The sequence below is a fragment of the Struthio camelus genome, chromosome 13 (assembly GCF_040807025.1).
Source record: "Struthio camelus isolate bStrCam1 chromosome 13, bStrCam1.hap1, whole genome shotgun sequence".
Lineage (NCBI taxonomy): Eukaryota > Metazoa > Chordata > Aves > Struthioniformes > Struthionidae > Struthio > Struthio camelus.
This window is the reverse complement of record NC_090954.1, coordinates 14,454,431-14,477,707: the sequence shown is the minus strand read 5'-3', so window position 1 is coordinate 14,477,707 and position 23,277 is coordinate 14,454,431. Positions and strand designations below refer to the sequence as shown.

The 23,277-nt window shown below is 41.0% G+C and overlaps 1 protein-coding gene and 1 long non-coding RNA gene across 35 annotated transcripts in view; one reads left to right on the top strand and one right to left on the bottom strand.

Moving 5' to 3' along the window:
• ATP10B (ATPase phospholipid transporting 10B (putative)) overlaps positions 1–9,145 on the top strand; it is a 331,169-nt gene extending 322,024 nt beyond the window's left edge. For all 6 annotated transcript variants that reach the window (XM_068959946.1, XM_068959947.1, XM_068959948.1 and 3 more), the window contains one exon: positions 660–9,145. In XM_068959946.1, coding sequence (XP_068816047.1) covers positions 660–1,167 — 508 coding nt within the window. In that variant the 3' untranslated portion in view covers positions 1,168–9,145. The remainder of the gene's footprint in view (positions 1–659) is intronic.
• Positions 1–23,277, bottom strand: part of LOC104151033 (uncharacterized) — a 91,031-nt gene that overhangs the window by 25,900 nt on the left and 41,854 nt on the right. For 25 of the 29 annotated variants that reach the window (XR_011143968.1, XR_011143965.1, XR_011143981.1 and 22 more), the window contains one exon: positions 21,964–22,876. This is a non-coding gene — a long non-coding RNA (uncharacterized lncRNA). Of the gene's footprint in view, positions 1–21,963; positions 22,877–23,277 lie in introns of those variants that run through there. The other 4 variants (XR_011143964.1, XR_011143966.1, XR_011143961.1 and 1 more) reach the window with 3 other exon arrangements.

Below are 23,277 nucleotides of genomic sequence, written 5' to 3'. Positions count from 1 at the left end.
ACTTGAGGGAAAAGGCAAGAAAATATTGTCCACATCAGATCTGCAGAGTTTGACCTGAGCTTTCGCTAGTTGTGTTCTAAGTTGCCCAGCCACTGCTAGCTACTGGAGAGCTTCAGGACCTCAAATTTTATGTGATCGACCAGCCTGAGCATGAGCAGAGCAAGTGTGTACTTATCCACACCCACTTGTGCAAACAGGCCTGAAAAGTCCATCACCTTAAAAGCCCTTTCTGCAGTTAGTCTAGCTGAAGAATTTAGAAGGTGAAGTTTTTAATTTTCTAGTTTTATGTCATCTACCAAATTAATGTCCCTTTTTTAGCCTCTTTTAAGAATATAAGTAAGTATAACCTTAACCTCCGCAAATATTACATCTCTGCAGTATCTGAGCTTCTGTGTACCTTTCTTGCACTGTTCAGCAAACAGTTCTATTATTATAGTATATCTAGTAGTTGTATACAAGTAGCTGACTCTATATAGTTCAAGGTAAGTGGCTAGTTACATTCTGCATTGAGATCCAGGAATCAGCTTACATCTACCAGGTCTAAGGTGTCTACCAGAGCTCTTCAGAGCAATGGAAAATAAGCAGCTGATTTCGTTTTAAGTGATGCAGATTATGGATGCAACCCACTAAGACAATACATTCTCTTCCTCTTTCATCAGGTACTTTATTTTTGCCCTACGAGGAACCTTTGGAGCATCTCTGATTCTGAAAGCTCAGCAACTAGATAAACTTCCTAAAGAGCAACAAGATATTGAAATCCAGAAATGGAGGTCAAGAAAACAAACTACTTCTGATGAACCCATAGCATCACCAGCGTCTAATGATGACCTTGACCGAACCATCAACCACTTATGTGTTTCACCATTTCTGCATCCAGCATCAGCAGCTGTGTCTCATGGGTTCCCAGATAGCCAGGGACCTTCCACCTCTGAAATGAATCCTCTCAGGAAATGGACACCTGAAGAAGGCAATTATTTCTTTAATAGGTGGGCACAGGAAGAATCTACTGCTACAGACTCCTCAGCAGGACCTTTCTCTGGCCATTACCCCCTTGTTCCCAATAGGGTAGCATCTCCTGGGCAGGATGCTAGCAAACTAACTAGAGATAATGCTAAAAAATTTAACCACGGAAGCCATCGACGATCTGTGAGTGCAGTGACACTTTGAAGAAATACGCAGAAATGGGATTCCTTTACTGGACGCAGTATCTCTGCTGTGCAAGCCACGTGGAGAAACGTACCTTAAGGAAAACAGAATGTCTATTTATACTTAACCATGGTGCTCTTTACAAAAGGAGAGAGAGAAATTTGGAGATACGAACCTGCTGGAGTATTGCAATATGATCTCCAATATATAACTTCTCCCAAGCACACACATTGTCTGGGTTTGTTACTAGATGTCTTCTTGTTTCAGTAGTGTAATGTCATACGAGCATCACACAATTGCTTAGAAATGTACAGTTTTGCACAAAATTACTTTCTTTCATCAAGGAACATTTTTCTATCACAGTAATGGTGAATAATTGCATTAGTGGTGTTGCAATGCTATTGTATAAGCAGTATAGAAGTAATAGTAAGGGAACCCATTCTACGTTAAACTAAGTCTTGGAGCAACATATCCTATTCTAACTTTTAATATCAAAGTCTTAAAAGGACCTAACCAACTTAAAAATTACAGTTCCACCAAAAAAGTTGTTGCCTCCTAATGCTAAAAGTAGCTCCAGAATAACAGTAGCTGAAAGAGACTAGAAATTTTCCCTTTTTAATATATAGACTTTGTACATATAACTGTATCAAGTATAGAGTCTGTTTTCCCTCCACAGTAAGCTCTATGTATTTATGCAGGTTTGACCTGATACTGTTAAGAAAAGTAGAAAACAGTTTACGAAATAGAAGAATGGAAATACCAAACTACAAAAACTGGCAGGATAACGCAAGGATAAGTGAAGTCTGCTTCTTCATACCTACAAACATAGACAGATATAACTAGTCCAATTCCAATTCAAGTATCAATATTCTAGAATTCTGAATTCTCCCTGCTTCTCATTTGGAAATACAGTCTCTTCCTTCCCTTTCCTATATTATTGTATCATTTTGCTGCATTCAATCCAGTTGCCAATCAAGTATAGATCATGCTCTTTCCCATAGTTTTCCCACAGTTTCATTCAGTAGTTTTTGGAGATCTCAACTGGAAATACAGTCTCTTCCTTCCCTTTCCTATATTATTGTATCGTTTTGCTGCATTCAATCAAGTATTTAAGTTGTTAATCAAATATAGATCATGCTCTTTCCCACATTTTTCCCACAGTTTCATTCAGTAGTTTTTGGAGATCTCAATGATGGAGATTTTCACAAGCAATACATGAAGGTAACTAATCACATTGCAGTAACTACATGGTGTAGAATGAGCAAAACATGCTCTAAATCATGTATATTACTTCTATTCATCCTTTTCATTATCAGAGGGCAGCAAGATGTAGGAAAAACATAGAATGTCACCATCATCACTACCTATTGCAATGCAATGAAAGGTGATTTTTATATTTCTTATAGAAATGTTGACTAGTAAGACCTTTTTCCACATTTTTCTTCACTATGTGGGGTGGAGTCCTAACCATGCTTTAAACTCAAGCCATCTGGACTTTTGTGGATCTATCACTGCCTCTGATTTAAATATATTTTTAGCCTTTTATGTATGTACTATAATTATTATTTTAGGTAATTATTTGCCACTTATCACAATGTATGAAATCCCTTTAGTACTCTGTTTATCAAATACTAATTTACCTTCTATGTGTTACAATACTTACTGTGACTGGAATCTTAAAGATGTTACCTTAAAGCAACTCAAGCAAGACCAAGTAGCATATCTTCCGTTTGGATTTCTGGTAGCCAGAGTGAGAGCACATATATAACTGTAATTGATAAAGTGTTAATTCTTAGCTGTAAGGCAATTTAAAAAGAGATTTTTTTGCATGATGTACAAATGAAGGTAATTAGACAAAGCTGAGATTATTCTTAACTGGCTGTAAGATTTCTCAAACGTTTGTTCGCTAGCTAGGAGTGAACATTGGATGCCAATACTTAAGATCAAGTCTTTATGTCTCGTAGCCATGTTTTCACATGAAATAGTCAATTTCCTTTGAACTTAAAGAAGATGTCAATTTCTTATTATATATTTTATGAGAAAATAAGAAATGTTTTCATAGTAATAAAATGTAATGCGGTCATGACTTGGTGTGTTGCTGAGGGTGAGATTTACCACAAAAACAGAGGCAGAGATGAGTCATTTTCCTGTTGTCACTCATGGAGTGGCAAACCCACATTTTCAGAGTTCATTTCTGTATCTATCAGGCCACACTATATGAGTGTTTATCATAAAAATTAGATGACAAATATGTCTATGCAAAGGGATTGAGCAAATACTAGAAGGCACTGTGGAGTGGAAGATTATATTTAAGCAAATAGAGGTTCCTAAATTCCGAGCCAAGAATTCATTTCATATTTTCTCACAACAACTTCTGCAAGACTGTTCTACCATGGATTTTGCCCTGCCAGCTGGGCTTATGGTCTGAAATAGTGTATAGCTGAGGGGGTTCCTCTTAGGAAAGGGGAAGGAAGAAAGGAAGGCTTACTTGGGAGCCACAGCAAAACAGCCCATAGAAGCTCCAGAGTCATGGGCTCCATGCTACGTCAGGTGATAAACAGAGTGGAAGACAGTGCTTCTCGTAAGTAGCTTCTAGACTGTAACCAAAAATAGTTACTTCAGTCAAAACAATGAATGAAGCAAAATTCACACGGCTGCCTTAAATAGTTCTACAGCTTGATCTCCAACAGGATCTGTTAATCCTGTTGTGTAGTAGATGGTAACAAAAAGATCTAATAGATACCTTCACCTGGGGAATCTGCAACATAGCCTTCAGTCCCAGACAAGCCAAAAGAGGAAAGCATCCCTCATCCCTGAGGAAGGAAGAAAACTGAACCAACAGGCAAGCCCTGGCCTTGGCATCCCAGCTGGTGCCCCTGGGGGGTATAAAGCTTTCTCCTGATACACCTTCTCCTAGGTGAGAATGCTACCAGCCCTCTTCTGAAGTGGATGCTGCCCTAATTCAAGGGCACATATTCATTGCTAAACAGCGGGATCTTTTCTCATGCTCTTGAGTAAATAGTCTTCATTAACTATCTTGAGTTAAAAAGACATTAGAACAGGCACTTCACTTTGACCATGAGATAAATTAGCTGAGGCTATTGATTTCTCTGGGGAGTAGAATCTAGAGATTAAAAAACACAGTTTTTTTTGCAGTGAATGCAAGCAAGCGGGCAGTGAGAAATCAAGCTCTCCAATGTATTTATTTGTAGGGGAGAAGGGATATTTACTAAATGGGTTATTTAATTCTAACTAGATTTTCTATATGACTTATTTTTGTTTCAAGACATGTTTAAGTAATGCTCATGTCAGCATACATATTCCATTAGTTCTAACATGAATGCTTCAGAATAGGTGTGTCTCTTTTTAATGTACAGTGATATTCACCATTTCATATACTTGGAGTATAAAACACTAAAATTAATGAATTGCTGTGAAATTACTGCATACTTTTGGCCTTTTGGAATTATCATAATAGAAATACTGCACAAGCCAACAGTGCTTTGAGATGTACAGAGCTGTACCTATGTGACAACCTGAAGGTGAGATCTCTTAGACATATGAACAGGAGATGGCTTACCAGCTCGATCTATTGAGTACCAGTTGCAGTCCCAGGCTGTTTGCAGTAGTCAATGAAGAGCCATCCATCACGCTCTCAAAAGAGGAAAGATTTTTTCTTTTTTAAATACAAGGAGCAGGAGATGCACAGAGATCTCAAACTCTTTGTTTATGTCTGTCTTAGCACAGCAAGTTGGAGATGTGGCCTTGCATCTGCTTGATATCAGCTATAACTCTTCAGTCTGAAGTCCAGAATGAATCAGGTGGGATAAGGGGAAGGGGATCCACTTTTTCTCTTTTCTCATGTATCTCAGGAATATAAAAATGACTTTTAGATTAGGTAGAGATAGGTGAGCACTGTGCTGCAGCACAGAAGGCTCTTTGCCCAAGGACAGATTGCATGTATTTTGCCACTTTGTTGGCTCGTGCTGCGATGCTTAATTCATTTGTTTGATTACAACTTGACGTAGCATGCAAGTACTGAGCTATTTATTTCAGGGTAAGGTGACTGCAGGCAGGATGAGGCATGATTAGGTACTTGTGAGCAGCACTGATGGATAAAAACATAAATGTAGAGATAAGAGACTCTTGAAGATAATGACCACAGAGGGTGGGATTTAGAGAGCTGACCAAATAACACCGAAGATCTATAAAGTACTTTTGACGTTGCTGGTGATTGGAATTTACTGCAATTATCAGTGCATGAGACAACTGTGAATAGGACTCGCTGCCTGGCTCTTACAAAGTAGCACCTGATTATTCCCAGCTACATCAACAAATCTGAGACTGAATACAGAACCTGAATCATTATTTTTCCAAAAATATTAGAGGGGCAATTGTCTGTTGTCTCCAGGCAGTGAAGGCAAAAGTTATTTATCTGTCTTTCCCAGTGCAGCTACTGAAGTGTACTCCCACCTTCAGGCACGCTTTGCAGTTTCCTTGCCATGTTAGTGTCCAAAGAACCTGTGTGATTATTATGTTTTTACACCACACAGGTTAGCAGAGCTCTATAAACGATCGTTACTGTAACTAAAAGGTCAAGGTGAAACTTCCGCTCCACTAAAATTGAAGTTTGTTCTTGATATCACAGAGACCAAGCTGTTAGCTCCTTTTCTGTTGCTGCCATTGGTTCAACCTCACAAAGCTGAGTCGTAATCTCTATTGGATTCAGGAGCAGCAGTTTAACATGCCATTGCTCCCGGCCCTAGGTATTTTTTCTCTGCCGCTGTTTATTGCCCCCATGGTGAGGCCTGGAACAGGAGCCACAGATAATCCAGCTGCTTCAGATAAATCTGGCAGGAAACTGGAACGAGAGCTCTTGGCTGTACATTTGGCTGGTCAGATCTTGTTCTCAATTTTGTCTGCAGTTCTCAGAGTTTGAAGGTGACCGGAAAGTAAAAGTGGGCTCTTAAACTTTGATACATCAGCTTAATGACTAATATGCTTGTAGTTCCATGGGATTTTGCAGGGGACCAGCAAATGTATCTCAGTCTTCATGGGGCACAAATCTTTGCGCTGGACTATGGGCATCCAAAGAAACTCAAATGGAAAGCACGTATTATACCAGAACATAAAGAAATATTTAAAATAAGAAGACAATACATTGGAAGACAAGTAGAAACACAGCTGGTGCCTTCCTTTTGTATGCTAGTTGTTGTTCTTACATCATTCTGTTTAACCTCAAACAAATCAGAAGCTCCTGTGCCTATGTCAGTAGAGCTCTGTTAAAATCAGCTAGATTCAGCTGAAACCTTTTTAGAGCCCATCTTGTTTTGTTGATACTTTGAGGAATTTTGCCAGGAGGAACAAACATCTCTATGTGCTCCTTCTGAATGGTTCCTCTTTCACAATGATTAGGCAACTTATGGCAGTAAAGTCACGATCTAAATTAGCATTAGAAGAGGACAGCAGATTCCACATTCTGTTCTTGTGTACATGGGAGAGAGCAGGAGGAGATGGACTAATAAGTATCAGGAACATGATTGTACCATAATAACAGTGGAGGAGCACCAACACGCCCAGGGCCTTCTAGAGATTTCCAAACAAAATCCTTAATCTACTCTCAGGCCTTGTTCAGAGGTTGCTCAGGTCTTGAAGTGTCCACCTATTCTGTTTTCTCACTAAAATAATCATTAACAAAGAATGCATCCATTTATGTTCTTGGTTAAGCGTGGAGGACTGCAAAGAATGGACCCATACTAGTAGTAGACTAAAATTATTTTGCTTTTAATCTAATTTTGGTGGGAGGCAATGTTGGAAAAGTTCAAATATGACCTCTCAAAGATTTTGAACAAACATAAATGATGACTATCCTGTGCTCCTTTTCATAACCTACAGTTTTACAGTAAGCAGTGAATATAGCCCAGAGACATCAAAGAGCCAGAACTGTACCTGAAGCTTTAAGCTGAAAAAGTTTAAATTCAGAACCCAAAGAAATCTTACTCTCCAGCCTTTACTTGCAACGTTTCAATAAAGGAGTTCAAGCACAAACCGAATAATGTTTAAAATCCTCTTACTAGTTTGCAAGATAACTTTTTTAAAAGAATTATTCTAGCACCACACGTACATTTGCCTTGCCTTCATTTAAAATTTAAACTGATTTGCAGTTTATTGAAACTAGTCCACTTTAATGGTCGCTTCTGATATTTCACAGTTGCACAGAAATGTAGCAGTGGAAAGCATTTCAAGATAGAATCTGATCTATCTCTTTGCACAAGAGGTTATAGACAATCCATATCAGCCATTTTTCTACTCAACTATTAAAAAAAAAAACTTACAAGAAATGGGATAAAAGCTACAATGGGGTTGTTTGAAGAGCACCTGCTCACTGGACCTTTGAAGGTTCATCCACCATTAGTTATCAAAATAGACCTGCTTTTTACTTCTGCTGTATAGGAATGCTACAGAGTAATGATAGCGATCAGGAGCAACCTCATATGCTATGATAAATGACAAGACTTCCAAGGTATTCAAAGCATTATCAGAATCCATTTCATACCTCATCTATTATCATAAGCATAAAATGTGCAAATGTTCCCCACTGTTGTAAATGTCAGCATGCTGGGGACAAATGCTTTGATTTTCTATCAGCAAATAGTGTTAAATTATTTAGTGTTTAAACATGTGCAGTGAAAGTGATGAACTTTAAAGAATTAATTTATTTCAAATGACTCCATCTACAGTTCTCGTGGAAATGGGCAACATCAATTGTAAGATCCCAAAGACAGCTTTCCCAGCCTAGAGGCTTCATGACGGTTCAAGGATAGAGCACTAAGATACAAAACCATTTAGACATCAAAATTATATTGGTTGAGGGAATCAGCTGTTTCAGCACTGAATTTGAAAGATAATGTTGAAAATGAGAACCCTCGTATAAACTAATTCTGATATCTTTAAGGACACTGAAGTGATTTGTATTTATAAAAGAAACCACATTGCCCAGTGTGATACAGCCTCAAAACCATAATTGCTAAATAAAGCTGTTACATTTACCAGGCCATATTGTAAGTGGTTGTAAAGTAGTAGTAACTGTAGGCATGCGGCCTTACATCAGGCAAGAATCGCACCTACAGTCTCCATCTGTTTCTCTGAAAGCAAAGGTGCAGGTGAAAGCGTGCATATAACACATGGAGGAGCCTTCTCCAGGGCGTAAGGGAATGTAAATCTTCCAGTTGCAAGACATGGAGAAAGATACTAGTGCCAGTATCTTAGCAACAGATGAAACTAAAAGACAAGCTGTACAGGGAAATCAGTTAGCCAAGTCTCATCTTTTTTAAAGAGCTTTCTCTAGTTTATATTTATTACATGTTCCTGATACTGGATTTTTTGTCAGAGCATTTGAAAATACAGGATGTTTTGTTACTGTAGTCACCATTTTTGGTTTCTGCTGATCAGTAAACATTCTTAGAGCAATTTTATTAACACATATGAGACATGAACCATAGGCTGGAAGAAGTAATAGAATTGTCTTAGGAAATCTGGGTTTGGGCTGCTCTTAGTAAATGAGGACTCTGCTGGATGAAGTCCACTGAGGTGGAGGACAAAACTTCTACTGCATTCAATGGCACAGAAAGAGGTCCTGTATGCACTAAGTGGGAAAATCTCTGTTTTTCACATTTTTTTCTTTTAAATTGGCTTCATACTTTCACTACGTTCTATATAAATTTTCTCAATCTCTGTATAACTGCTACTATAAAGAAAATAATTTTTTCTAAATCAACAGAAACGGAAAAGTTATTTCCTCATTCATTTCGTGTAATTTATATAGCCATTTCAGCCTTTTGCAACATTTTTAGCATGAAGCAAAATTAAAAGGAGTTAGGTAAGTTTTCAGAACATCAACTTTTCATATCCTGCTTTTAGTACAAACAGATGCAGATATTTTGAAGCAAAATGGGGTTTGCCGAGTTAGTCAAATACTAAGATACTATATTAAAATATATTTCAGTACACTAAAGCTTCAGATTCAATTTGTTGCTCTTTATAAGAGTTGTGGCATACTGGACAATAATTATGCCACCCCACCCCTTCTTGCGACCACCTCCCATGTAGTATGCCCCCCCTGCCACTTCATGCAACTCCCCCCACAACATTATTACACCTTTCCACACATTATTATACCTCCTGCCACTTATTACACCTCCTCCACCAATTACTACACCCCTCTGAAAACTTATTACACCCCCTCATCCAGTTATTGCAACCCTCCAAAAAATTCTGACATCCCCCCACTTATTATGCCCCCTACAAATTCTTACACCGCCCCACAACTGAAAACATCCCCCCCTCAAAGCTTATTACAGCCCCACCCAAATTATTACGCCCTCTGTCACTTATCATGCCCCCTCACAAACTATTATTCCCCCCCCCCCCAAATTATTACACCCACTGGCCACTTATTATGCCCCCCTGCCACTTATTACGACCCCCCCTCCACAACTTCTTGCCATGCCCCAGTACAGGCTGCGGCTGACCTGCTGGAAAACAGCTCTGTTGAGAAGGACCTGGAAGTCCTGGGGGACAACAAGCGGATCGTGAGTCAGCAACGTGCCCTGCTGGCCAAGACAGCCAGTGGTATCCTGGGCTGCACTAGCAAGAGCATGGCCAGCAGGTTGAGGGAGGTGATCCTCCTCCTCTACTCTGGAGCATCAGCGGGGCTCTAGGTGACCCTGCCAGGCGTTGGTAAGTCTCACTCTCAACAAGCATCTACGGCTTTGGCTCTCGGGCCGCTTTTGCCCGTGGTAGGTATCAAATGGTATTGATGTGGATTGCTCTCAATATCAAGTGGCAAGGGTACTTGTCGAATTCAAGACCTATTGATAGGGTTCAATATAAATAATAAGTGTGTGTGTGGGGGGCGGGGGGGGTGATCACAGAATGACTGAGATTGGCAGGGACCTCTGGAGATCACGTAACACAACCCTGCTGCTCAGGCAGGATCACCTAAAGCACGTTGCCCAGGAGTGTGTCTAGACAGCTTTTGATGGCCTCCGAGAGTGGAGCCTTCACTATCTGTCTGGGCAACCTGTCCCAGGGCGCAGGCAGCAGGACGGTAAAGAAGCTTTTCCAACTGTTCAGACAGATCTTGCTGTGTTTAAGTTTGTGCCTGTTGCCTGTGTTTTGCTGTTTTTTTTTTTAATCTATGTTCTTCAGTGAATAATTAAAAACTTTTCAAGGTTGATAAGGGATGGCAAATTATTCAGAATCCCCTAAATGCTTCATTCAAGACATTCTATTTATCCACCTCTAATCAATTGCCTGTCAGCATCAAAAAGATTCTTCCAGCTCACAAAAAGTAAAATATAGAATTAATTGTAAAACTACCAATATAAGCTTGTGTATAGTTATTTCCTTGTCAAGCCAGTAATAGTTCAAATCTGCTATACAAGTAAATATTTGGAAAGAGGAAAGAGAACAATATCTCTCTATTTCTGAAAAACAAACTATACGTAAGTAGCTTTAAATATGTTCCAGTAAGTCTGTGGCTTCATATATTGAAGCTGTCTGTCTACCCGTCATTGACAGTAAGGTCTACAGGTCTTGTTATTTGCTAAACACCCTCTCCAGGCCTTTCAGGGCCTTTTGCTTTGTTACCCGACAAGGAGCTAACTCAAGGGCATTTTTTGATTATTATCATGTGGTTAAAAGGCACTCAGTAGCGACCGAGGGCTTCCTGAACCAACCTCAAGGGAAGCTCTGCCATTAGAGCAGACTTCCATAGGTCCAGAATAATGCAGGTGCCAGTGTCAAAACTGATAACGGGCTCCTAAAACAGACAGAAACTAGGTTTTGGGAAAAGTATAATTCTCCTACAGCTGTCTAACTGTCCAACAGCTAGTTTGTGTAATAGTTTCTCCCTGTCTGGATGCATAAGAATTAACAAGCAAGCCCTTCCTGAGCCTCGTGAGGCCGCATAAAACACAACATGCCCCAGGTTTTCTCGCCACCTGGGAGGACACTGGTAACTCAGAGGCATGTTGCCTGCTATGCTGTGTGCTGTTATTAATAGCATTCTTAAATAAGGATAAAATACACACCTGTCTTAAAACCAAGGAGAGGCTGGCTCTGGGGTCACCAGCAGGGAGTGCAGTCCCCATGGTCTGGGCCTGGGCAGCGTTCCTGGGCTCTCGCGTGCATTGAGTTTTACCGGCTTAGGGAGATAAACATGCTGCTTTGGGGTTCCTCAGTTTTAGGTGCTGCTCAGTAACTCTAAAATAGCTAAAATACCTTTGAGGATGTAGGAGACTGCTTTGTGGAGCAGTCTCTCTACATTTCCATTCTCAGTTTTTCAAGCAGAAATAAAAATCCTCTGCCATTCCTTGCACAAATATGAGACTATACTTACAGTTGTGATTCACCTGGATGCTAGCAAAAGTGGGGGAGTCAGAAGAGGGCAGAATCACAGAATGGTTGAGGCTGGCAGGGACCTCTGCAGATCATCTAGTCCAACCCCCTTGCTCAAGCAAGGTCACCTAGACCACATTACCCAGGATTGTGTCCAGACAGCTTTTGAATATCTCCAGAGAAGAAGACTCCACAACCTCGCTGGGCTACCTGTTTCAGTGTGCAGTCAGCCTCACAGTAAATAAGTTTTTCCTCACGTTCAGATGGACCTTCCTGTGTTTCAGTTTGCGCTCATTGCCTCTCGTCCTATCGCTGGGCACCAGTGAGAAGACTCTGGCCCCATTCTCTTGATACCCTCCCTTCAGATACTTATACACATTGATCAGATCCCTCCTCCCATCCCCCGGGGGCCTTCTCTTCTCCAGGCTGAACAGGCCCAGCTCTTGCAGCCTTTCCTCATCTGAGATGCTCCAGTCCCTTCATCATTTTAGTAGCCCTTCGCTGGACTCACTCCAGGAGCTCCATGTCTCTCTTGTATTGGGAAGCCCAGAATTGGACACAGTACTCCAGGTGAGGCCTCACCAGGGAAAGGATCACCTCCCTCGACCTGCTGGCAACACTCTGCCTAATGCACCCCAGGATCCCATTGGCCTTCTTGGCCACGAGGGCACATTGCTGACTCATGGTCAACTTTTTGTTCCCCAGGACTCCCAGGTCCTTCTTCGCGGAGCTGCTTTCCAGCAGGTCAGCCCCCAGCCTGTCCTGGTACATGGGGTTATTCCTCCCTAGATGCAGGACCCTGCATTTGCCTTTATTGAATTTCAGGAGGTTCCTCTCTGCCCATCTCTCCAGCCTGTCTGGGTCCCTCTGAATGGCAGCACAGCCCCCTAGAGTGTCAGCCACTCCTCCCAGTTTTGTGTCATCAGCAAACTTGCTGAGGAGGCACTCTGTCCCTTCATCCAGGTCACTGATGAATAAGTTAAACAATACTGGACCCAGTATTGACCCCAGGGGAGACTGCTGGCTACAGACCTCCAACAAGACTCTGTGCCACTGATCACAGCCCTCTGAGCTCTGCCATCCAGCAGGTTCTCAATCCACCTCACCATCCACTCACCCAGCCTACACACCCTGAGCTTGCCTATGAGGATGTGATGGGAGATAGTGTCAAAAGCCTTGCTGAAGTCCAGGTAGACATCCACTGCTCTCCCAGGCAGGACATGCTGATGCCAAAAGCAGAGAGAGCCCAGATGGAATTTATCAGTAGAAATCCCCACTATTTTACAGCCTTATGAGAAATAACTGATTATTTCAAAGGGAAATCTGAACAGATTCACAAAGTGCATGTTTTAACCAAAATTTCAACAGTTAACACCTCAAAAAATAAACTGGAATTAGCTTCCTGTGCAAGTAAAAATATTTAACATGAATGTTTCATGTCCTGCCAGTTTAGCAGCTGACATCGATAACATTCAAATTCTTTCAAATCTTGCCAGTCAATATTAATGAGACACTAAATACTCAGATTGCAGCTGTCCATTAGAGTAAATTGACTAGTTTATTGTCTGAACAGTTTTTTAAATCGTGATAAGCTATACTTTGAATAACTTCTTTTTAAGAAGATCTGTTGATTATAGCCTTCGAATCTGTTCAAGGGAGGTGGCTGACAGCTGTCCTTTAGGATTTGGAAACAATCAAATTAGACTGACTGCTAACGGATGATGCTACTCAAAGAAAATGCTTATGTTACAAGCTAGCAGATAAGGCACTATAAGGCAAAGACTGGCAGGAGAAATTAGCAGGTGAGATGACTGTCGTGTTAATGCCTGCAGACCTGCTAATAGCAGAGAGCTAGCTGCTCAGTATTACCTGAGATGTTCTCAAAGCAGAAGACAAAAATCTGCATTTAGATAATGCTCTGGAGTCTCCACTCAAGGTAACAAGCAAGCTAACAAGGGGTGTTATTCAAATTAGTGTGCTGAGTTGGCACTGTTGGAGATGTTCCTTCCTCCTTCTGGTAAACTTTGAAGAGTTCCACTTTTCAGGTAAATAGCAAGCAATTTGGAGTGAGAACTCTCAGCCCTGTGGTGCAAGGAAAGAAAGGTCTTTTTCTTCTAGGATCAGTTATGAAGAGAAATGCCTGCTAATTGAGGGTTTGAAAAATGAGAAATATTCCCAATCCTTCTTAGCACTATCCCTTTTTTTTTTTTTCTTTTTAAAGCAAGAGTGACTCCTTCTGCAGATTTGCAGATTTCTGGTGCTCTTATACACCCACAAACACACATTTACCTGCTTACCTACACTGGGAACAAATCCAAGTGTTCCAAAAAAGAATTTTCATCTGTGCAGCCAGATGGATAGGAACAATATTAGAAAGGCTCTCGTTTGGCCAGAAACTAGGTACTAATATGTATCTATGATTAATAGACATAAAAGAATAGCTACATTAGCACGTCTGATATCTCAAAATAAGTGTGGCATAAGCTGTTCCAGGAACACAAAGCAGTTTCTCTGAACTTGCACTCAGCAATGAACTTCTTGATGTGAGCTGGAGAGCCCAGCTTCCCAAATCAGTACATTGTAGAAAAGGGAGGAAAGAGGTAGAAAGCTTAAAGCTAAGTTTCCAGTGGCCATAAACAAGGGATCCTTGTGTGTTAGTGTAGGTGTGGCTCAGAGAGAAAGAGGCTACCAAGTTTTGCAGATATCTCTTTCTGAGTCACTGTTTCTTGCACAGATGCAATCCGACTTTATACAAGCTTTGTGAAATGAGGTCTCTCCTTATTAGTTTTTCTTTTGCAATCCCCATCTGTTTCTTTTTCTTTGCCTTCTGATTCTTCTGCTTGGATGTTTTCCTTGTACTTCTTATTTCTGAAGGAGGTATCTAGACATGAAAAGCAGAGCAGAACAGAGCCAAGCTAATTAGCAGCTGCTTTGAGCTATTGTTTACCCTGCACAGGAACATATCTTGTTTACCCTCCACAGGAACACATCTTGAATCAATGCCCATTCGGATCATGAAAAAGTTGCTAGAGAGAGCCAGACCAAAGCCTTGATGGTCTGTCTAGATCCCCTTTCGCACTTGCCATTTCACTGCAAACAAGCCCCACTAAGAGACATTTCCCAGCTCCATAGGTTTCTGCCTGCAGGGAGATCGTTAGAAACATATTTCTCACTAATTCCAAGCAGAAACACCTTGTAAATACTTTGAGGCAATGTAGCATTCTTACTGTTTCGAATAGGGAGGGAAGAAATCCAGAAATACTCTTTTGTGTATCGCAATTTTTTTTAAAGAAAAATAGAAAAATAAAAATTATATGAAGAAATTAGATGGTATTCGCTGGTCTCTGTAATGAAGTTTGCATAACCTTATCCATAAGGAAAGTGTAAAAAATAGGGTTTGTTTAGACCAGAAGAGAAAAGCCATGGTCACAGTCTTCCTGAATGTGAAGCAGTGTTGCGAAGAGGACTCACTCTTTAGAGTCAACAGTACTCTGTGTCCAGTGCAGGTGGGAAAACAAGGAATTAGCTACATTTTCAGTAAATGCAATTCAGGTAAGATATTGGGGAAATGGTCTTTCTGGATCAGGCTATGAATGTTGTTACTTATGCAAACATTTGCTCTGATTTCCATGACAGCAACATGGAAAGGTTTGCATTGACTTTACGAACTAGTTTGGTTATGTACTAAATCATAACTGCTGTAAAGTATAATTTGAGCTTATGTTTGCAGTTAATAACATACTTGCATTGATTTGCCAAAAAAAAAGGCATATTGGCTTTCTAGCAAAGGAAAACAGGATGTTTGGTTAAACCCACTGCATCAATATTACAAGACCTCGTTTGTTCGTCATAGACTGAGGTATGACAGTGTCACCTATCAACTTTTGAAGGGCATTCAGACTTGCTAGTGCTGAAGTCTATAGGGAAGCCTATAAATAAATTAATTTACAAATTAATACTTTTTATGAGTGTCAAAAACAATGTCACCATTTGACATTAAGAAATTAACACTGTACAGAAGGAAAGGAACCAAAAACTAATTCTCACTCAAGCAGTTATGTGGTGGGAGGATTTAAAGTGAGTAATCGTGAAATCCTGTAACACCTTGGAAGCAGAAATATGCATTTCCAATATCCATGCTTTGCAATATAGACATGCATATGTGCATACATAAACATATTAATCTAAGTATATTATTTTAGATTACCTCTATATTTTTCCAGGAAGTTATCAAGGAAGAAAGACTCACGGGTTTAATTTTCAATATGCTATTTAATACCTCCTAGTATGTAAAATTCCTTATTCTTCAGAAAGTTCATACCTTCCCTTAGTTTGCCAGCCCATTTGTAGGACGAGATATGGAGTGACATGGTGGTCTGTAGCCTCGCTGGCTTGTGACCGTACTATCCACACCCAAGAGCAGTATGATGTGTTACCAGTTAGCCAGCCACAGAATAGCTAAAATATATGCTTCTAATCAGGTTGTTTCACCACAAGGTTTATATGCAGATAGGTTGGAGCTGGATTCTGCTTCTCTTTCGTTCTCATTCAGCCATTTTTCAATGCTGGAACTCCATCAATTCTGCAAATGCTAACCACAGTCTGCCTTTCCAGCTGTAGATAAAGGCAGTGGGATGTATCTTCCTACAAACAGTTATGTTTCTCTAGTATTGAAATCTAGTAACTTCCTGTTGCAATACTGTAACCAGTGGTACTTAGGTGTAGTAGATAATTCTCTGTATATGGAATTGCTTAACCAGGGCTGTTAACGGATATGTTCAGCAAAATTTACTCTGATTTTGGCTGTTGCCTCGGCTGTGATCATCATCACGTCAACTGGCTAGTCGATTTGATCTATGACTTAAACTTACAAAAAGTCAAAACTAGCAAAAGCTGAATTAGGCCTAGTGGTTTATATGGAGGCGTCCTGAGTATTCGAAGTAGCAGAGGCAAGATCTAGGCTCTCCACTGCACTGCTGAAAAGGTACAATATGACTTGCAGTGATTTTCTAGGTTGGATTTGAACTATTAAAAGCTTCACAGAACACACAAATTTTAGCAACTAGACAGGGACCTTCCCTAAGAATTATCAGATGCGTAATGCATCTGTGCATTTGCTAAAAATAACGGAAATGGAAGTTGCAACAGTTCTAAGAGAAGAGTGGGTGCATATTTACATATAGTTGTCTGGCTACTTGTATTATTTTGTCTTTAGCTACATGGCCTCTGCAAGCCCTGAATGCGTGTTCACAGCCTCAGCACCTGGCATTGCCTCTGCTTGTTCCCATTTACACCATTAATTACCCTCCAGGTCACAGGCAGAAGCTCGACAGAGATGGAGGGGGGGGGATGAGCAGTGCTAATGGGATCCGCCTGCAGGCATGTCTGAGCAGGCTAAGCCAAAACAGACCTAAGAAGCTGAATACCAGTTTAATTCAAATCTAAGTCTGGAAAAGAGGAATCAGTTTGAGTGTTAAAGAAAAAAAAAAAAAAGACTTTAATAGCAGCTGGAGTGGAAAAAAATATTTTACAGAAATTCAATAATGAATCTACCCCCAAACCTTCCCTTTCTCCTTCCTTCCTGTCCCTTGTAATCCTTGGGCTTAACCTACTTTAAAACCAAGACTCCATAGGCTGGAGACTTGGCAGCTAGAGAGCAGCATAGCTCCACGGAGGTCAGTGGGACCAATCGGTTGTACTCAGCGTAGGTGCAGAGGATACCTTTGGTACCTTTTTTTTTTTTTTTTTTTTTAACAAGCATGTGCCCAGTTTGATATAGGAGGCAAACAACTCTCACATATTCATTTCCTGGCACGGTGCTGCATTAATCACCACAAAGAAATTTAGCCAGGCTCGGCATGTCAACACGTCTGTAAAGGTCCAAAGCCAGACAAGCATGAGAGCTTTATTTCTGTTAGGCATCATTCCTTGGTCCTTGTAGATATCTTACCTCTACATCTAAGGGGGGTGGGGGGGGTGGGGAGGTGTCTGCTGACAAGTTTGGCACTGATCAACTTCTTTTCGGTGTGTTGGTAAAACACAGGTCCCAATTACACACTTTTTTCAGTGAGGAAGAAAACTGGAAGCCTACACGAAGTTGCCAGCTGAGATACCCCGAAAGTTCATCCGTGAAGGGTCTGGAGAGATGTTCAACAGATAATGTGGTCAGACTTTCTTCTGCTTCTGGGAGGACTCTGGTTTCTCCAAACGCCAAGGCTGAATGGCTGAAAATCCTGGCTGGGAGTGGAATTCAGCCTGCCCCAGCCCAGGGCGCGCAGGCAGCACGTGGGTGGTCTCTGGAGCCTGCTGACCCACAAGGAATGGCCATTTCAGTGAACATCAAGAGAGAAAAGGGCTGCAAGATCAAAGCTGTAGGTCCACTCTCACTTTAACAGGGATAGCAGATATTATTCCCAATTTCATTCAAATTAATATAATCAAAAATATTGTTTTTTTTCATTTCTATCTTAGTCCAATTTTTCTATCATGAGTGATGAGCAGAGCTAGGATACCCAGCTCAGCAGCAGTTACAGTTTTGCGTGGTGCGCAGGTGTGTGTACACCACTAAATGTCAGGCCTGCCAAAGCAGGGTAATTATGTCAGGATCTAGTGGGTCTCTAGTACAAGATAAAAGCACTGTTACTGCCATAGTAGATAAATATGATTTTTTTTCCCTTAGGAACATATGTTTTTGGAGCCGACCATGAGGTTTGACAGCAATGTATATACACTTCTTAATGCTGCAAAGCTCCCGTAGTGGTAAAATAAGAATTTTACTGAGCAATTTTTCTCATGCACCAGCTACATGACAAACCTATATAACAACTAACAGTAATTAAAAGTCATCTAATTATGGCATTTCTGCTGTCAATCAGAACATTTCACATTCCACAGGCGAGGATGAAATCAAACTAGATCAGAAAGACAATTCATGCCCATAATGATACTTTCTCTCTCCCCTTCTATCCTCAGCTCCCTTCCAGATACAAGATATTTTTAATGAGAGAGAATGAGTAACTCATTTTGTCCCAAAGTCACTGAGCAATGCAGACTGCAGTGCGCAGAACCGAATGGCAAAATCTTGCTGCCACAAAACAGAGCATTATAAAAGGTACTCCCAACACGATAGCCTTCCCATAATTATAGCTGTTCCCCATGCATGTCAAGGTTTTTTTTTTTTTGTTATGATTCATTACTCTGTGTAGGTGGAAGCAGCCTGGGACAGAACCGAGGTCTACAGAGCAAAGTGTTTTGAGGCAGAAAGAGTGGGGGGCCTCCCCTGGAATTGTTAAGTGCGTAACATGGGATGCAGCACAAGAAACAGTAAAAAACACAGTTCATTTGTTTTTTTTTCTGAAAAACTAATTAATCACTGAGGGAATCTCTCTGTGTGGCATTTGATCTGGCTTTTCAGATATTTCAGTTTTGCCTTCCAACTGCAATAGAAACTCTCTCTCTCCTTTCTTTTTAAATAAGCTTTCATTTTCTTACTTCACTCCCCACTTCACTGACACAATAAAATACAATTTTCTACTTTTCTTAATCATAACATTTCGCCACAGTCATTGGAGAAAAGTGATATTGAAACAAAGCTGTAACCCAAATAGAAGTTTAGATGTCTTAATCGAGGTGGAATTTCCGTGTGGGAAACAAATGACTTCATTTTTGAGGAAGAATATTTGATTTGCTTTATAAATACTTAGCAATCCCTGGCTTGATGAGGTGGTGAGCTTCACTTTAATATTTTCTCCAGTGGTTGTGCTGTATTGTATGTTTGTACTTCATCTTATTTATAGAAGAAAATTAGCAAGTGTGAAGAGAAAAACTAGCTTTATTTAAATAATTGCTAATGGATGGGAAACATGCAAGAATACAATGACATGCCTCCAGATGATTGCATAGTAATCTACGTTTCCGTGATCTAATGTATTGCACTGAAACATGAGACATGCAAGGGGAGTGGAGAGATGTTTGGAAGGCAAATTAAAGCCTGACATTACTTTGTCTCAAAGAGTTGTGTTCGCAATGGCAACAGCAAAATCATTTTCCATTCTAAATGGATAAAAACTCTTTGCATTAATCAAATCAATGTAAATTACGTAATTTAGATGACTGGCAGCTGTAATGGGCTGTACAAAGATATTCTGCCAGCTTAAGTAGAATTGGGAGCACAATCAGTTCTCAAAGCTGAAGACAGAGCTCCCAGCTAAGGTTAAAAGCACAGACAAGAGAGACAAATCTCTGCCGAGTGTCTCCAGGCAAACAGGGGTGGTAAGGTTAACAGTTCTTTCACAAAGAGACCTGCTATTGATACATCTCCACTTCTGCTTTGCTAATTTCAGGACCTTAATGTAGGCATCTAGTGGCACAGATTAAATGGCAGTCCCTGATAAATTTGGCTGCAGTGATAGAAAAGGCTGCTTCCTTGAAGAACCCCAGCTAAATCCATCCCCCTAGGATTAAATATACATGGTCAAAGGATCTTACACACAATGTTTTCCACAGCATGCCTGCTAACACACTGACATCATGTTTCCATCTGTAGTTATTGATGCCCAGCTGGAGTTGCCATCAGCTAGCACGTTGGCAGTGGAGAGCCACCAGCTAAACACCTAAGAGAAGGAACTTCTGCAATTTCCTCTCAGCTGTCCTTGTTCTTACAGGCTCTCCTGTCTGATCCATTTCTGGGAAAAGTCATACACCTTGACTTAAGCCCATGAAGAAGATGAAAGTCATCCTTTGACTTTGCCCTGCAGTGGCCTAGGTGCTCCTTCAGGCTATTTACAACCCCTATAGAGCTACTCTTCTGCTTAACCAGTTTCCTAAGGGTGTGAATCACGCTCAGAGCATGTCTGCTCGCGCCGCGCACCAGTGCCACTGCTGCCAGAGAGTGAGTTTAACTCCAGCTCTCCTGTTTCTCTGGCTTAGCTGGCCAGAGCACGTGCCTGGAGGCACGGGGTTAAGCTTCCTCTGGAAGTGCTGAGCCTCCCAGGAGAGTGCTACTACCACCAAGACTTAAAAAACAGGATGATAAGAAGGAGGGGAACTGCCTAAAGAATTCGCTGCAGTGGAAGATAACGGGGAGAGGAACAGAGAGACAGAGTGTAACATGAAAGAAAGTTGACTAAAGTGGGCCGTGACATGCCACTGAGCAGTCATTCCTTTTTGTCCTTGCCACAGGATTCCCATGGTGCTCTGCATTAAGTAACACCTGGGGATGGAAAGCTGAAGGAAAATACTACTTCATGCCAGAAGCAGTATTACTGCTATAGTTGCTATCCTTGCCATTCGCCATAAGGTGTAGACATGACGTCCATCCCCTGTGCGATCCAGGGCTATGAACCCCAAAATCATCTTTCACCTGGATTCTCTGGACGTCAGTGGGACCTTCCTCTAACACTGACATCCCAATATCTGTTCAGGTGAAGTTTCAGCTCATATTTAACAACAGAGCTGGTATATGGATGGTGAACTTACCCCTAGTAATCCACAGCCTAACACAGGTCAGATGGCGTTCTGGAATGGGATTAGAGCAATACTTTGAAGACAAGAAATTATACTGAACTATCCTATCCCAAATTAGATTAGTGTTTGAATGCTGTTTAATTATTTGGTTGCAGGTTTTTTGTATATCAGTTTATACGCTGGGAAACTGTACACAACAGATAATAAATTATGTAACACAGATGTTGTCACTAGCCTTAATTTTTTAAGTGAAGAGGAAAACATTCTGCCTAGCTTTTAATTAGGTTTATTCCTAATTAAATTCCTAAGCAGGAACAAAAATAGAAGTTTACTTATCTTTTAAGTAAATGCCATCTGCAATGCATTTCTAGCCTACAATCCAGTGCAAAACCTATCTGCAGCACGCTATGCTACTGTATTATTTTGTTTATGGTGGAAAGCCTGTTGTTAAAGTCAAGGTAAATCAGCTGCGATAGTTACATCACAGCGTAACTCTACCATGTGCAGTGCCCTCTGCCTGCTTCATTTGACCTCTGAGACACGTTTCATGCTGTCAGTGCCTTTGGCCTGATGGCAGGGAGTGCATCACAAAGATTTATCTGTAACCCTGTGTGTTACACTGTACTTTGGGACAAGTAGATATGTTGACACACAGATGTCCAAACAGGGAACTACATGCTGTCTTGCTGAACCAAAGGCACTCAAGCTTTATCATTATTTGAGCTGCGTGAAAGCAGTAAACACTGCAAGAAGCAAGTCAAAAGCACCTATTGCCTCTTAAAGGCTCATGTCCCTCAACATGCTGCACAAGCAAAGAGGTTCTTCCTTTTTTTAAACGAATAAGTCCAAGTGGTGACAAAATCTCTAATACTGATTAATTTGTTTTCCCATTCCAGGTCTTTCCAAACACAAAAGATACCAGTCGAAATGCCTAACGCCAGAGGAATCAGGTCACATTTGTCACTGTTTATTGATGCACATTTTGCATGTATAAGTTCACTTCCAGCAGCATGGTTACAATGCGTGTAAAATAAGAGCTTTAGTTCCGCGCTAGACCATCGCAAGAGTTATTTACGCCCTGGGACTAGCGGCTGGCAGACAGGCATTAGCATTCAGAGGGGGAGCCGGATCCAAGGCTCTCGATGCATCAGGTCTTCTAATTAACCGTGGCCTTTGAGCTCAGCCTGGGGACAAGGACTGAAAAGTAAAGTACAATGCGCAAGTGAAAGCTGAGTGGGCCCGTCAGACTAAGAGGGTAGGACCTTCCCCTTTTACTGTGACAATTTAAGCCTCTCAGGAAAATCTAGTCCAAGAGAAGCTGTTGTAGTACAACACACAGCAGCTTTGCAAGCTCTGTTCCTGCACTAACATAATTCCCGCTCGCCCTCACCCTCCAGCCAATCAGAAAGATACTGACACCCTACTTTTCGGTTTCATACTCTTTGGTTTAATGTTTGTTATGCTCACCAAAGTAAAACTAGTGCAAAGAAAGCCTCCTCACAGTTTTGAGGGTTTTTTTTTTTGCTTTTAGGGATTTTTTTTGTGTTTTCTATATGTATATTACTCCTTTGCAGTGGAACAGGAGGTAAAAAATAATAAAATCACCTACCACTGTTTTTATGGGAAATTTTACATGTAAACCCTTGCATCCACTGTTCCTTCTAGGCTGTTATTAAAAATATATCTAGAGATGAAATGCAAAAGCCGTGCCTGAAGCCTCCTTCCCTTGGTGACAGACCTGTGGTTTCTATGTTCTTACACGTGAAATTCAGACATCCTGGCGAAGGGTGGTGTGTGGGTGTCATCAGCTCCTCTCCTTGCAGCTGTAGTAGTGGTTCATTTCACAAATAAGCAGAACTGAAATCTGGAAATAAATAAATAAATACAAATTTTACTCCATATTTTGCTTTCTTTGCTCCTTAGTTCTGCTCTTAGGGAACCAGAAGGGGGAGTGGGGAGAAAAGTACCAGCTGATGGGCTCATTGCACTCTCCCGCTAATTAAATCATTTTAATCTGTTTTAATCAGCTGCCTTTGAAATCTTGGGCATTTATCAAAGTTTATTGCACCTCTTCTACCGTAGGAACAACACATAGACACTACAGCAACCACCCTAAGCTATTGCCTCTCCCTCTAGGCACCTGACAGGCCATAATCATGCTCTGGCAAGTGTTACCAAGGACACTTTTTTTTTTTTTTTTTTTTTTTTTTGGCCAAATGCCGGCAGCGCGGTGGCACGGGCAGCAGAGGAGCCACCGGGTCGGCG